Source organism: Schistocerca americana, chromosome X, assembly GCF_021461395.2.
Source record: "Schistocerca americana isolate TAMUIC-IGC-003095 chromosome X, iqSchAmer2.1, whole genome shotgun sequence".
Lineage (NCBI taxonomy): Eukaryota > Metazoa > Arthropoda > Insecta > Orthoptera > Acrididae > Schistocerca > Schistocerca americana.
Window position 1 is genome coordinate 946,021,679 of NC_060130.1, and position 17,253 is coordinate 946,038,931.

The window sequence follows — 17,253 nt, forward strand, 5'->3', positions numbered from 1 at the left end:
ATATTGCAGAAAAACTCGATAGGAATGTAGGCACTGTACATGATTGCTGGCAACGGTAGTCACAGGAAGGTGTGGTCACAAAAAGACCAGTCGCTGGACCACCATGTGGCATTACCAAGAGGGAACACCACTGTGTTTAGTGTATGGCACTGGTAAATCATACCGCATCTGCAGTTGGCACCACAGTGACACAATGAACTATTACAAATCAGTTACTTCAAGCTGCTGTGTGGTATGGGATCCTTACCAGATAGGATTGATGGAGGACATCCAAAATGTCCATGGGAGGGCATCTCATTTTGTATTATCATGAAATAGTGGGGAAAGTGTCATGATGTGATACCCAAGTCGGGGTGGAAATTGCAAAAACAAAGGCGTTTTTTGTTGTGGCCAGAAATTTTCATACAATTTCTGTCACTAACTTTCTTCTATGAATGCAAAAGTATTTTGATTCCACCATACACAGAAAAAATTATCACCATAATAAAATAACAAAAATCAGAGCTCATATGGAATGATTTAAATGTTCATATTTCTCATTTGCTGCTCGAAAGTCAAATAGTAAAGAAATAATCTGAAAGTGGTTAAATAAACCCTCTGCCAGACGCTTAAGTGTGAATTGCAGAGTATCCATGTAAATGTAGATCTAAATGTAGATGAAATAGCCAAAACATACATTTGTGAAGTCACAAAAAGTAAAACCAAAGTTACAGCCAGGAACTATCACTAAAATGATACTTGGAATGTTTTGAAAAGTTTATCCTAGTAGGCATTCATTTGTTGCTAGATTTCCTCAGTGCTGGTAAATTAAAGACATTTGTAATATACTCCTGCATTGACTGACCAAGTGCAACAAGTGTGGAACTCCATCCCACAAACTGGCATCCTGCACCTGTACAATACAACGCATGCACATTTGCACGCTTACATTTAGCATTCTGGCAGTTACACTGATTATTAGCATACCAGCATTTCACTTCTGCAATGGCTTTCCTCACACTTACATCAACCTGTAATTTTGCAATGTTAATCACTTAAATCACTTACATATGTTTCCTAGATAAATGTATTCCTGAAATTCTATTACTCTACATTAATTATTTATTGGTATTGTGATTTTACCCCCTTCAACACACAAGAGTGAGAAAAGCAATTGCAAATATTAAATGCTGATACATTGATACCTGACATAACCACCAGAATGTGCACGCATTTTAGTGCACAGGTGTTGAAAGTCACATTGTGCAATGGAGTTCTATGTCTGTGGCACTTAGTTGGCCAACATGGGGATAGTTAGTGTTAGTTATGAATGGTACTGAAGTTTTCATCCGATGGTTTCCTATACGTGCTCAATTGGAGACAGGTCATGTGATTGAGCCAGCCAAGACAACATGTTGATACACTGTAGAGCATGTTGCACTACAATAGTGTTATGTGAGTGAGCATTATGGTATTGGAAAATTGGACTGTAAAGAGTAAGTTAAGATATCAAGATATTACACTAATATTTGCTACTGTGGATTAACTTCCCACAACTATAAGTAACACATTTAGCATATAAAATCATGCCACATATATATTATGGAGTGACTCACAGTCACAGAAGGTTGGTCCACTCTGACAGATATGGGTATATGCCTTAAAATGAACTGGACAGTTTTTACAAAGAATGAGAAAGGGAAAAAAATCAGTCTTCAAGAAAAGAGATAATCAATTGCAGACTACTACAGAGGCATGAGCTTGTTGAATGTTAGGTACAAAATTCTTTCAAAGCTCACAATTACAATTACTTAGAAAATACTATATACATATATTTGTGGCATCTGTTGTGTTGGACATGTGCGACATAACAGAGACCACACTATTGGTTGATACAGTGGTTGTAAATATCAAATTTTGAAGGAAAGACCAACACCAGCTGCAATCAGGAATCAAAATAATTCAGTGGTGAAAGTGGAAAATTTGTACCAGACTGGGAGTTAAACCAAAATGTCCCATTTCTTGCTACAAGCAAATAGGTGACTGGACGTTAGATGCTACTAGCATGTGACAAGCTGAGAATTTGAGTTGGACAGAAAGCATGTCCCGATGGGTGAAATGGCAACTGTTTGCATTAAGTGGGAGATCTAAGTTCAAGTCCCAGTCCAGTACAAATTTTCAACTTGCACCACTGAATTATTTCAATGTTGATTGCGGCTGGTGTCTGTCTTTCTTACGAAATTTAGGCAGTAACACTATATCTTTGAAAAGGAGAAAAAGGTTTATGTAAAAGTTCAATGTATGAATGCGTTCATTACAGTACAAAATCTGAAAAAGAAAACATAAATTAAATCTTAATTAAATAAGTTGTGGACAAATGACAGTTTTATAGATTACCTCATGCAAAATTAAGCTTGAAGGAAACAAATAACAGAGTTCTTGAATGAATTAATTAAAAATGTAACAAAATATGAGGTCAATGAAGCAAGCAATCAGAGCAAAGTAAATTACTTCACCCTTGATTAGAGTTCTGAGCACGTTATGAAATTTCCAGAAGTTCAGAGAAGGATGAGAAAATTCAGTTTTACCATTAAAAAAGAAATCTCTGTAGATAGGCATGTAAAACTCACTAATGTTATTAAAGTAGCATACGACATAGCTGCATGCCTACTAGCTCATTTACATAAACAATATTCTGAAGAGAGCTGTTGACCAGAGGTATTGAAATATGGCAAAGTTAAACCACCTTTCAACAAGGGGTCAAGAAAGGTAATGTGAAATTATCATTCTATGTAAGTTCTCCCATTCATATGAAAACAGACTGTTTCCCAGCCACAAAAATAACCTCAGAATGGGGGAACGTAATACCTGGAGCCCCACAGATCAGTACTCAGTCAACTGTCATTTATAGTCTACATAAATAGTCTTTGCATGAGTTTAAAGGACGGTTTTAGAACTGTAAAGTTTGCTGGTTGCAAACTTCTGCAGGCACAGATCAGGTGGTAGTTGAGAAGTGCTACTAGTGGTTCACCGCTAACAGCTTAATCTTACAAAGACTCATGTTATCCAATTTCATATAAGCAATAAAGAGCTTTCATCACCAGAAGTAATAATGGTCATACACTGAATGAAGCACAGTGTATAAAATTCCTTGGGGTTCAGCTGGATAACAAATTAAAACAGCATCAACACATGGAAAAACTAATCAACAAGCTCAGTTCAGTGTGTTATGTCCATGGAAATATTTTCCATTGTGCTGACCTAGAGTCAAGAGTGTTGGCTTATTTTGCATATTTTCAATCCCTGTCTCATGGAATTATGTTCTATGGCAGTACATTTAGTATAAATGAAGTGTTTGTTCGGCAGAAGTAAACTGCAAGAATATTGTGTACAGTAGATAATCATACATCTTGTAGAAGGCTTTTTAAGGATCTTGGAATTCTTACACTTAGTTTCCAATACATTTTCTCCTTAATGGTTTTTGTTGCTGATAATGGAAAACCATTTTCAACTGAACTGTGATGTACACAGCCACAATACAAGACACAAAAACTATTTACATGTAGACTTATCTACTTCTACAGGATTCATAATGGAATTGTGTACTCTGGTGGTAAGATGTTCAACAACTCCTGCTTAACATTAAGAAAGAAACAGGAAATCCCTACCACATCAAAAGACTCTTTAAAGAAATACCTCTGACACTCTTCTTACAAATTATCTGAATGTTCAGACTGAAAATTTCTGTTAACTATGTGGGATGTAGCTGTGTTTGATATTAAGATGTATGACAAGTAATAGTGCAATACGCAGAAGTGCCGGAGAAACTGATATAGACAAGCATATTCAAATACACAGATATGTAAACAGGCAGAACATGGCGCTACGGCCGGCAACACCTATATAAGACAACAAATGTCTGAGGCTATTGTTAGATCAGTTACTGCTTCTATGATGGCAGGTTATAAAGATTTAAGTGAGTTTGAACATGGGTTTATAGTTGGAGCATGAGAGACGGGGCACAGCATCTCCGAAGTAGCAATGAAGTGGGAATTTTCCTGTACAACAATTTCACAAGTGTACTGTAACTATCAGGAATCTGATAAAACATCAAATCTCTGACACTGCTGTGGTTGGAAAAATATCCTGCAAGAATGGGACCAACGACAACTGAAGAGAATCATTCAATGTGACAGAAGTGCAACCCTTCCGCAAATTACTGCAGATTTCAATGCTGCACCATCAACAAGTGTCAGTGTGGGAACCATTCAACAAAACATCATTGATATGGGCTTTTGGAGCTGAAGGCCCACTCGTGTACTCTTGATGACTGCATGACACAAGGCTTTACATCTAGTCTGGGTCTGTCAACACTGACTTTGGACTGTTGATGAATAGAAACATGTTGCCTGGTTGGATGAGTCTTGTTTCAAATTGTATTGAGCAGATGGATGTGTACGAGTATGGAGACAACCTCATGAATTCACGGACCCTGCATGTTAGCGGGGGAGTGTTCAAGCTGTTGGAAGTTGTGTAATGGTGTGAGGTGCGTGCAGTTGGAGTGATATGGGACCCCTGATACGTCTAGATATGACTCTGACAGGTGACACGTACATAAGCATCCTGTCTGATCACCTGCATCCATTCATGTCCATTGTGCATTCCAATGGACTCGGGCAATTCCAGCAGGACAATGCAACACCCCAAACATCCAGAGTTGATAGATAGTAGCTTGAGGAACACTCTTCTGAGCTCAAACATTTCCACTGGCCACCAAACTCTTCAGACATGAACATTATTGAGCAAATCTGGGATGCCTTGCAGCGTGTTGTTCAGAAGAGATCTCCAATCCCTCGTACTCTTATGGATTTATGGACAGCCCTGTAGATTTCATGTGTGTCAGTTTCATCCAGCACTACTTCAGTCATTACTCAGGTCCATGCCGTATCGTGTTGCGGCATCTCTGTATGCTCGCAGGGGGCCTACACGGTATTAGGCAGGTATACCAGTTTCCTTGGCTCTTCAGTGTATAAAGGACTCAGTATTTATTGACATAAAAATCTGTTCCCTGATAAAAACCTTTGTCATCATGTGAATATTAGGATACTAATAGTGCATAAACAGCAGCTATATAATAAAACTGAGGAGGGAACAGCCGTTTTCAGAGTAGCAGCTTTCTTACTAATTTACTTGATTATATTTAGATGACAGAGGCATGAATTGCATTAAGCAATGTAACGAGAGCTTATTGTTAATACAGTGTGAAGATTAAGTATCTACAATGTGTTTGTCTCAAATTTGTGTATCTTGACTCATTCTGCATCACTATAGGCTCTCTTTCTTCATGGGATCTACAGAATATGATGAATGAATAGATGAATGAGGAAGCAGCTCTTACCAAGATCATAAATTGTATTGTAAAATATGTTTTTATCCTAAGCAATCAGTTTGATTTTGAACAGGACAAAAGCATCACAGATGCAGTATGTAGTTTTGCTGAGAAAATAAACAGATTATTAGAATGCACAATGAGGTTAGAGGACTCTTCTGTGACCTCACAAACACTTCTGATCCTTTCAACTGCATCTTTTTTGTTTATGGACTTGGCAAACATGGCATAAGGATTTAAACCCTACTTATCAAACAGAAAATGAAGGGTACTTATTTTCAAAGGGATAAGTTCAAGATTTACTGGTAACTGTTATTTCCCAGTCAGTTTTGTTTGTGAACATTACTTCTGTGTTAGTTGAAAATCTGGATGCAGAAAAAATTCCTATCCATTGATTGGTATTCTCAGTAGATTTGAAACTTGATTTAGCTAAATGGGTTGAATCTGAACATATCTAAATCCCCAGTGATGTATGTCAGAACTGAACAGTCAAAGTTCGACCAGAGTAAGATATTTACAGCAACCAAGGTAGAGAATTGATTGACTCGGTCATATTCTTAGGATTCAATTTACTTAAACACTGAAGTTTACATACAACTCTGATTACCTAGAAAACAAACTAAGCAGCTTTGTATTTGCAGTGTGAATATTTTCAACTGAAACTGACATGAACACAAGGAAATCTCTTTTGAATCTGTAATTAGATACTGTAATACTTTTTGAGGAAGATAGGACAATACTGAAGTTGCAGAAAAAAATTGATTACAGCAGAGTCCCGGTAATCTGAACCCCAGTAATCTGAACTTTTGGTTAATCCGAACATGAAAAATGTTAGTCTAAGTATGGAAAACTGTATGGTAAACTGCTGTACATACACATTATTTTAATTTACACAGTATAGTAAACTTGTATTAGAAAAATTGGCAAGAAAACATTAGGTTTAAACAATGCATAACTATTAAAGAAAAGCTGTCAAACTTACTAAAATACAGTGGACATTTTATCCTTACTTTTTAGATGACAAAAGCTCAGTCATTGTTTTATGGCATAATGAATATGTTATATGAGGCATAGTTGTGCAATTGTCTCATAAACATCAAATCAGCAGGTGTAGCAGTGGGCTGTTGGTCCAAATAACATAGCTCGAGGCCAAGGGCTTCTACTGCCTCACTGTGTGGCACCATCTCTCCTTTGTCACTTTCAGGCTCATTGTCACTTCCGTCACAGCAGTCCACTTCTTCCTGGTGTTGAGTCACAGCAGCATCTAAATCAGTGACAGTAAGGTTCTCCACACATAGCCCATCTGCTGCCATCCACTCATCTTCACTAGCTTCTTCACATCCAGGGATTGCCTGTATCATTTGTAGTAGATTTTCCTCTTCATTATCAACTAGGTTCTTTTGAAATTCAAGAGATGTCCACAGTTTTCTCCACGATTTTCTGAAATATTCTGCCATGCCTCAGTGGCACAATAAACAACATACTTCACATTGGTCTTTTTTATTTTGTCCACAAAAGGACTGCTATCACCTTGGATCAGCATTCTAAAAATTGTTTTCTGTAAATAAGTTTTAACGTTTGCAGTGGTCCATTGGCTGTAGAAGTGGTGTAACATTCGCCACAATTTCTCCATCACATAATTCCTTGGTCTTATGTCAAAGCGCTAGGTGGATCAAAACAAAATGTCCAGACACTCTGTGACCAAAATGGTACTGAAACAGAGGATGACAGACTAAAGGCCGAAATACTAAATGTCTTTTTCCAAAGCTGTTTCACAAAGGAAGACTGCATTGTAGTTCCCTCTCTAGATTGTCGCACAGATGACAAAATGGTAGATATCGCAATAGATGACAGATGGATAGAGAAACAATTAAAATCGCTCAAAAGAGGAAAGGCAGCTAGACCTGATTGGATACCAGTTCGATTTTACACAGAGTACGCAAAGGAACTTGCCCCCCTTCTTACAGCGATGTCCTGTAGGTCTCTAGAAGAGCGTAGCGTTCCAAAGGGTTGGAAAAGGGCACAGGTCATCCTAGTTTTCAAGAAGGGATGTCAAACAGATGAGCAGAACTATAGACCTATATCTTTAACGTCGATCAATTGTAGAATTTTGGAACACGTATTATGTTCATGTATAATGACTTTTCTGGAGACTAGAAATCTACTCTGTAGGAATCAGCATGGGTTTCAAAAAAGACGGTCGTGTGAAACCCAGCTCGCGCTATCCGTCCACGAGACTCAGAGGGCCATAGACATGGGTTCCCAGGTAGATGTCGTGTTTCTTGACTTTTGCAAGGCATTTGATACAGTTCCCCACAGCCATTTAATGAACAAAGTAAGAGCATATGGACTATCAGACCAATTGTGCGATTGGATTGAAGAGTTTCTAGATAAAAGAACGCAGCATGTCATTCTTAATGGAGAGAAGTCTTCCGAAGTAAGAGTGATTTCAGGTGTGCCACAGCGGAGTGTCGTAGGACCGTTGCTATTCAAAATATACATAAATGACGTTGTGGATAACATCGGAAGTTCACTGAGGCTCTTCGCCGATGATGCTGTGGTATATTGAGAGTCTGTAACAATGGAAAATTGTACTGAAATGCAGGAGGATCTGCAACGAATTGACACATGGTGCAGGGAATGGCAACTGAATCTCAATGTAGACAAGTGTAATGTGCTGCAAATACACAGAAAGAAAGATCCTTTATCATTCAGATACAATGTAGCTGGTCAGCAACTGGAAGCAGTTAATTTCATAAATTATCTGGGAGTAGGCATTAGGAGTGATTTAAAATGGAATGATCGTATAAAGTTGATTGTCGGTTTAGCAGATGCCAGCCAGATTCATTGGAAGAATTCTAAGAAAATGCAATCCGAAAACAAAAGAAGTAGGTTACAGTACACTTGTCGCCCACTGCTTGAATATTGCTCACCAGTGTGGTATCCGTGCCAGATAGGGTTGATAGAAGAAATAGAGAAGATCCAATGGAGAGCAGCACGCTTCGTTATAGGATCATTTAGTAATTGCGAAAGCATTACGGAGATGATAGATAAACTCCAGTGGAAGACTTTGCAGGAGAGACGCTCCGTTCCACAGTGTATGAGAAGGATGATTAATAATTAATTAGAAGAGAATGTTTTAATGCACATGAAGTTACGTCCACTGAAAATAAAGTCACACGAGGCACCGATGCAGGAATTTTAATACTCAGTGAATGAACTCACATAAGATGAACTGACAATTTAAACTAGATAAATCTTGTTAATTATCTAAGGATATATAGGTCTACATGCTTATTCACAGAAATCTCATTTTTGTGTCATATTATTATTTATTACTACAAATATAACAAATTTGTGATATGGTTCATTTACATGAACCAAATGGTTTTCAAGTGTACATCATGAAATGAATAAATCCTAATCCACAAAAGACTGTAAAATTTATTACTCAAACAAGTCTTGTTTCATGACATATGCTTTTTCAAAGTCCTTTACTACAGCCATCTGAAATGCAGATAATTAATCAAGCTAATTAATTAGTTTGTTTATATTACTGTACATACCCATCATCATCTTGTGTTGCAGGAGCATAGGTAGTTGTCTTGTTGCCAGGGTGGTCACGAACATCAATGTCTATGTATCGAATTCCATGCACTAACTGTCCCCAAACATCAGCATCTTGTGTGAGAACATAGCAGCCATGTCTTTCACTTGTATTTTCCATAACTGATCCATTGTTAGTGTCTGAACCGTTTGTCCCAGGGATGAACAAATCAGCAACGGTCAAGTTTTCCAGCTCTTCTCTGTTTAAAACACAATATGCAGAATCTAGAATTTCAGTATTTATCCAGGTAAGAGGATATAAATTATGAAGAAGATAGTATGCTTTTTTTATTTGGTGAAACTGCCAATTTTTTACATTTATATAACAACACTTGCACATTAAATGTGGCTATAACTAGTGGCAACATCATCCTTCCACAGAATTTGAAGTTTGTTGAAGTACATTGTGCTGATAAGACAGCCTTGTGACACTGATAAGACAGCTCACTGACAGATCATTTAAGACCTGAAGAACATAGCACATTATGTAAAACAATATACAATATATTCCCTTTTGGGTAGAGTGGTTTTGTTGGTGCAAAGCAGTTCAGTTACCTGTGGAAATACAATACAATACCATTCACAGGTAGCATTAGTTTGAAGTAAGCATGTAAGAAATGAATCATATGTAAAGAATAGCTATGCTGCAGATAAATGCACAGAAAAGCAATTAGGTGCTACAAGGATAGAAACCCAATCAAAATACTTTTGTATCATTTCTTGTAGGTAAAACAGGAAAAAGAATGAAAATGAGACAGAGACGCCGAAGTGGCGTCACCTTAAAAGACTTGCACCAAGCGATCGGGTCTACCTGGCAGCAGGTCCTCGCCACACGACATTTTATTGTCATCGTCGCTGATGATCACTTTGTTGCGACGGCGGTGTTAGTTTATTTTTGTCTCTTGGAGGCTTTCGGATTATTAACTGCCAGCAATATTCTAAGCTATCCTGGCGTTCTAATTTGAAGTCCCGCGTGACAAAGTGCATAAATCATGTCACATAGTGTAGCAGAGCTATGGCAGCTTAGACTTTAGCTTCTGACGCGAGTAACTTTTTCATTTATATCGGTAGTGTCGTCTCGAGAGGAAGGACTTACGGTCGCGTGATCTCCGAGAATCTTGATAAAAGCAATTTGTAACTTGGTAACGACGAAGTTGGAGGACACTGCGCCTCAACAATATATTAATATTTTACCAGCTTTGTCTGCTATTCATTTACGGGAGTACTAATCTCTCCCAAAATGTTGTTATCTTAGAAGCATACAATATCAGAGTCCAAATAGGGGAGCGTAGCGTACTGGCAGCTCTGCTGCAGGTAAGATCAGTTAAGGTTAAGAAGTCGAGGATGTGCGGCTGGACATCGAACACGCGGAACCAGCAGGTATGTCTGAAGTTCAATAGTCACGCACCACTGGTAGGGTAACAGTTCGTTTGTGGTACATTGCTGATTAGGGTTTGGAAATCAGTTTTTTTTCTCTCCTTATCAACAGATGTGTTTTCTTTGAATCGACCGTGAAAAGTCCCAATGGACATTAACGTAAAATAAGAGAGGAAATAGCGGGGAATGCTACAAAATTCTATTGCAGAGCTGAGTGAAGAAGAAACTCTTGAAACGTTCCCAAGTTACAACACTCTCCACTAATAATAACAAAGTATTTAAATCAGTGAATAGTTCATTTTTTATCATACTGATAACATCAAAAAATAGCCTTTCAAAATCTTACCGGTACATTAGAAAATATGAGGGACACATGTATCGCATAATTCATTCAAGAAGTTAATAGAAACAAACACCTACAACTTCATCATTCACTCAATATAAAATCGAACTACGCATATACTACTATCAGTACTTCACGAAGCACTAAGATTGTGAACACTGGTCTGCAAGCCATGGCTACATGAATAGTAGTAAAGTGTCTTCCGTTTTGTCTGCCTGTCGACCCTTACTCAGCTTCCTGTGGTTTGCTGAGTCTAACTGTGAACTGACGAACTGCCAGATTTATTGCAAAAATGGTTCAAATGACTCTGAGCACTATGCGACTTCACTTCTGAGGTCATCAGTCACCTAGAACTTAGAACTAATTAAACCTAACTAACCTAAGGACATCACACACATCCATGCCCGAGGCAGGATTCGAACCTGCGACCGTAGCGTTCGCTAGGCTCCAGACTGCAGCGCCTAGAACCGCACGGCCACTCCATTTATTGCAAACGTTGGGTACGTCAACCGGTGCTAATCAGCTTTACCTGGCTGGAAAGTTACCGATGAGGCCGCAAACCTATCCGCGTGAGCAGGCCTTCAAACTGAAAGAATCCTGGGTTGAATGTAAATTCTAGAATTCCTTGCCATTCTCGAGACTCTTAATTTTAATACTACTTTGTTCTCCTGAAGTTAGTTATGAAATTTCTAATATGCACCGTATGCAAAAATACACAGTCCAGTCACATTAATGTGACCACTACCTATGTTCGACATCAGCTTCCAATAGCCACTCACAGACGGCAGGTGACACCAGCAGTAGTGGAGTTCACAGAAAGTGTGTCGCGGGGGCACGGAAAACGGTGCAGTCGTAATTTGGATACAGAGTGATTTGTTTGACGTCCAAAGGGGCATGATCATTGGCTTGCGGAACAATGGTGGAAGCAATTCCGAAACGGCTAAGTTTTTAAACCGGTCGCATGCCGCCGTGGCTGAAGTATTCCGTGTATGGCAAAACGGCGCCATCCAAAACTGGCGCCGATGTGTATGAGCGAATAGACGTGCAACTGTTAAGCAACAGACCGTCGAGATGAACTAATGGGATACCAACAGCGTCTCCTCAACGACAGTTAAGCGAACGTTGCTGCATATCGGCCTCTGCAGCAGGTGTCTTTATTCATGCATCCACGGTGTGTGCTGTTCATCATTGATGGAGGCTGGAATAAAGGCGCCTATACCGAAACTGGAGGTCCACTGAGTGACGACAGGCGGTCTTTCCAGATGAGTCACGTTTTATGCCCCATCAGCCAGATGATTGTTAGCATATACGGTGTGAAACATCCGAAAGCAAACATCCTGCAACAATCACCGCATCCAGGCTAGAGGGCACTCCCTAGGTACTCTCGTCATTCTGCAAGACACAATAGATGAACACAAGTGTGTACACATCCCTGGGGGCCATTTCCACCGCTACAATCTGTTTCTTTTCCCTCAGCAACAAGGTATCTACCAGCAGGACAGTTCAACTTGTTACGCAGTTCGCATTGTATGTGTGTGGTTCAGAGAGAACCAGCCTGAGTTTAGTATTTTATCCGACTTCTTAAGTAATAGAACCCAGTACGTTGTCCTCGATGGTGAGTGTTCATCGGAGGTGAGGGTATCATCTGGAGTGCCCCAGGGAAGTGTGGTAGGTCCGCTGTTGTTTTCTATCTACATAAATGATCTTTTGGATAGGATGGATAGCAATGTGCGGCTGTTTGCTGATGATGCTGTGGTGTACGGAAAGGCGTCGTCGTTGAGTGACTGTAGGAGAATGCAAGATGACTTGGACAGGATTTGTGATTGGTGTAAAGAATGACAGCTAACTCTAAATATAAATAAATGTAAATTAATGCAGATGAAAAGGAAAAAGAATCCCGTAATGTTTGAGTACTCCATTAGTAGTGTAGTGCCTGACACAGTCACGTCAATGAAATATTTGGGCGTGACATTGCAGAGCGATATGAAGTGGGACAAGCATGTCATGGCAGTTGTGGGGAAGGCGGATAGTCGTCTTCGGTTCATTGGTAGAATTTTGGGAAGATGTGGTTCATCTGTAAAGGAGATCGCTTATAAAACACTAATACGACCTATTCTTGAGTACTGCTCGAGCGTTCGGGATCTCTATCAGGTCGGATTGAGGGAGGACATAGAAGCAATTCAGAGGCGGGCTGCTAGATTTCTTACTGGTGCGTTTGATCATCACGCGAGTGTTACGGAAATGCTTCAGGAACTCGGGCGGGAGTCTCTAGAGGAAAGGAGGCGTTCTTTTCGTGAATCGCTACTGAGGAAATTTAGAGAACCAGCATTTGAGGCTGACTGCAGTACAATTTTACTGCCGCCAACTTATATTTCGCGGAAAGACCACAAAGATAAGATAAGAGAGATTAAGGCTCGTACAGAGGCACATAGGCAGTCATTTTTCCCTCGTTCTATTTGGGAGTGGAACAGGGAGAGAAGATGCTAGTTGTGGTACGAGGTACCCTCCGCCACGTACCGTATGGTGGATTGCGCAGTATGTATGTAGATGTCCTCAGCAAATGTAGTCTTATATAACGAAATAATGTAAGCATCTAAGAGCTCTTAAAGTATTAATGGATTCAGTATTATATTACTCACTGCTCCTGTATATTTTTTAGGACCATGGCAATTTGCTGTATCCATCTTATTGTTGACACTCCCAAAGAACGTGGTAGGTATAACCTTCTGAAGAAGGGCACTATGTGCCCGAAACCAGTAAAGAAATTAAATTTCTTTTACGCAACTGGTTGCTTATTATTTCGTTTTATTCCAGGATTACTTTACTGTGCTCCGCTAGACACCATACTCCCCCGATTTAAACGTAATGGAGAATCTGTGGGACCACCTCGATCGGGCTATTCGCGCCACGGATCCTCAACCGAGAAACGTAGCGCAGCTGGCCACGGCGGAATGGCGCCACGTCCCTGCCAGTGCCTTCCAGAACCTCAGTGACTCTCTTCCTGCATGTCAGTCCGTGCTGCAAAAGGTGGTTATTCAGGCTTTTGACGAGTGGTCACATTAATATGACTGGACAATGTACAAACGCTTCTAATAACCTTTTTTTTGTGGGGGGGTCCATGATCGACCACACGGATCCGCACGTGACTCCACTGCTCCTGAACTGTGCAAGAATAGACTGATTTGAGGAGCACCCCATGGGGAAACCATGAAAAATATAAATCATGATAGCTTCAAGGGTATCTGAATCCTTTACTCCAGAGTGTCGGTCCACTGTCTTGACCAGTGCACCATTCTCACGGTGCTGGTTTGGAAGATATGATCGTGCTGTGATGCAATTGTGCTTAAACCACTGATGAATTCTTCTCGGGTTATCAGCCGAGTGGTGGCGTCGTCTTTCGCAACGTTTCGATGAGTTTCGTGCCCATCATCTTCTGGCGAAGTGAATACGCCGAGAAAGACTGCAATCGCATATGTGCTTAAACTAATTATGTGATTTTTCAAATTCATTATAGGTTACAGTATCGAATTAAATAATTTCTGACTCTTTTCACTTCAGTGTGTAGAGATGTAAGATGCAGTGAAATGAATAGGAAACAGATGGGAAAAAGTTAGAGAACTATGTATTATTTCAAAAATAATCGCCGTAACTATTAACACGAGACGGCCAGTGCCTTCATTGAAAAATGTTTACGGTTGCCTACGGAACCAGGCATGTACCTCTGTGTCCGAAGCAAACTGACAGCCACGAATATCTTTTTTCAGGGCTCCAAAAGTATGGAAATCACGTGGGAAGTGATTGGATCTGCATGAAGTATGTATTAGGGCTTCCCAGCGAAACTTATGTAGTAGAAACACCCTTGGCAACATGTGGGTGGCATTATGGTGCAACAGAATGATGCCGTCCGTCAAAACTCCTGGACGTTTGGACTTGATGACGCGCTTCAATTTTTGCAAAGTGTGCCTGTTGTCCTCCCACATGTTACCAAAGCTGTTTCGACTACGCTCTAGAAGTTCCGCTGGGAAGCCCTTATACATCCCCCATACGGCCCTGATCTCTTCCCATGTAACTTCCATATTTTTGGAGCCCTGAAGAAACACAATCGTGGTCTTCGATTTTCTTCGGACGAAGAGGTGTACTCCTGGATACAATTGTGGTTTCGTAGGCCACCGAAATTTTTTTTCCGTGAAAGCTTTGGCCGTCCTGTTTCACAGTGGGATAAATGTATTAACAGCTATGTCGATTACTTTTGAAATAATAAACAGGTTACTTACTTTTTCCCATCTGTCTCGTTTTCATTATACAATGGCGGCTTACCTTGTTTCAGTTCTTAGGTTCATCTTTACTTACAGATACCCCATCACCGTTCCACTGTTTGAACGTCGCCAACAATCACAAATGAAAGATACTGAAATACGAGGTATGTCACAAAATTCCAGAATATTCACAATAATTTCGCGCCAGTGGTGTGTTGGAGTGAGATGCGGTTGGCATCCCTGCACACAGCTGTGTTTAGTGTGTATTTGCCGAAAGTTTCGTTGTTGTATGTCTGTTAGTTATTGTTCAGTCTTGTATTGAGTAGAACATTGCGTCACACAGTTTGCGAATTTCGAGATGGAATAGTTAGAGGAGCAACGCGTCTGCATTAAATTTTGCGTGAAACTCAAGAATGCCTTTACAGAGACACACCAAATGATGCGGGAAGCGTACGGTGATGAGTGCTTAAGCTGTACTCGGTGTTACGAGTGGTTCACACGGTTTAAAAGAGGCCGGACGGAAGTTTGCGATAACCCTCGTTCAGAACGCCCTTCGACGTCTACCGACGACGCTCATGTCAGGAGCCAGTGGAAGACTAACTCCTCTAGAAATTGCAGAAGAATGTAACATTTCAGTTGGATCACGTCATGGAATCCTGACACAGCATCTTCTAATGCATCGTGTTTCCGCCAAGTTCGTCCCACGGCTCATGAGTCAAAACCACAAATACCTTCGCCTCGCAGTCTGTGAAGAGTATTTGGATGGCACAAATGAGAACGAGATGTTGCGTACTCGCCAGACTTGGTCCCTGCGGACTTTGTTTTTTTATTTCCAAAGTTGAAAACCCCATCGAAAGGACGAAGATTTACAACGATAGAAGAGATAAAAGAAAATTCACAGAAATTGCATCCAGCGACAGGCGTATCAAGACTGCTTCCGGAAGCGGAAACGGAGTTGGGAGCGGTGTGTCAATTGTGGAGGAGAGTATTTTGAAGGGTACCATGCACAATAAGACAAAGGTAAGCGTCGAAAAAAATTTTGTGGACAAAGTTCAGGAATTCGATAATCTTTCACGCAGCGAATAGTCCGTGTGACGGAAAGAGCATAGGTCACACTGCAGAATGAGATTTTCACTCTGCAGCGGAGTGTGCGCTGATACGAAACTTCCTGGCAGATTAAAACTGTGTGCCGGACGGAGACTCGAACTCGGGACCTTTGCCTTTCGCGGGCAAGTGCTCTACCAACTGAGCTACCCAAGCACGACTCACGCCCCGTCCTCACAGCTTTACTTCTGCCAGTACCTCGTCTCCTACCTTCCAAACTCTACAGAAGCTCGCCTGCAAAAGCTGTGAGGACGGGGCGTGAGTCGTGCTTGGGTAGCTCAGTTGTTGGTAAAGCACTTGCCCATGAAAGGCAAACGTACCGAGTTCGAGTCTCAGTCCGGCACACAGTTTTAATCTGCCAAGAAGTTTCGTATCAGCGCACACTCCGCTGCAGAGTGAAAATCTCAGTCTGGAAACACCCCCGAGGCTGTGGCTAAGCCATGTCTCTGCAATATCCTTTCTTTCAGGAGTGCTAGTTCTGCAAGTTTCGCAGGAAAGCTTCTGTAAAGTTTGGAAGGCAGGAGACGAGGTACTGGCAGAAGTAAAGCTGTGAGGACGGGGCGTGAGTCGTGCTTGGGTAGCTCAGTTGGTAGAGCACTTGCCCGCGAAAGGCAAAAGTCCCGAGTTCGAGTCTCGGTCTGGCACACAGTTTTAATCTGCCAGGAAGTTTCATAGGTCACACTTTTTTATAAGAATGAAAGGACGCATGCATTTAATTGCAGACTAATATTCGTGAGGCCGATCTGTAGGATTCTTAAGGATATTCCAAGTTCTAAATACTGAAATTACTTAAGGAAAAAAAATCTCTTAAACAACTAGGACTTTAGGAAACATGATTTATTTGGATCCTATCTTGCTTTCTTCAGACAAAGTGCCTTGTAAATGTTGAACGCAAGTGAAATGCTAGTTTTTGTCTCCCTACAGTTCGGAAAATCGATAGAAACTGTTTCACATTGTCAATTAATAACGAAGATACTGCTTATATGGCGTATCTCCTCAGATAATTCACTTTTATGTTCTGTAGATAACAGTGGTTCAAATGGCTCTGAGCACTATGGGACTCAACATCTTAGGTCATAAGTCCCCTAGAACTTAGAACTACTTAAACCTAACTAACCTAAGGACATCACACACACCCATGCCCGAGGCAGGATTCGAACCTGCGACCGTAGCAGTCCCGCGGTTCCGGACTGCAGCGC

At 40.7% G+C, this 17,253-nt stretch overlaps 1 protein-coding gene across 1 annotated transcript in view; it reads right to left on the reverse strand.

Annotated features, from left to right (window-relative positions):
• Positions 1-17,253, reverse strand: part of LOC124556553 — a 99,350-nt gene that overhangs the window by 40,684 nt on the left and 41,413 nt on the right. Inside the window, exon 4 of the mRNA XM_047130513.1 lies at positions 8,935-9,174. Coding sequence (XP_046986469.1) covers positions 8,935-9,174 — 240 coding nt within the window. The remainder of the gene's footprint in view (positions 1-8,934; positions 9,175-17,253) is intronic.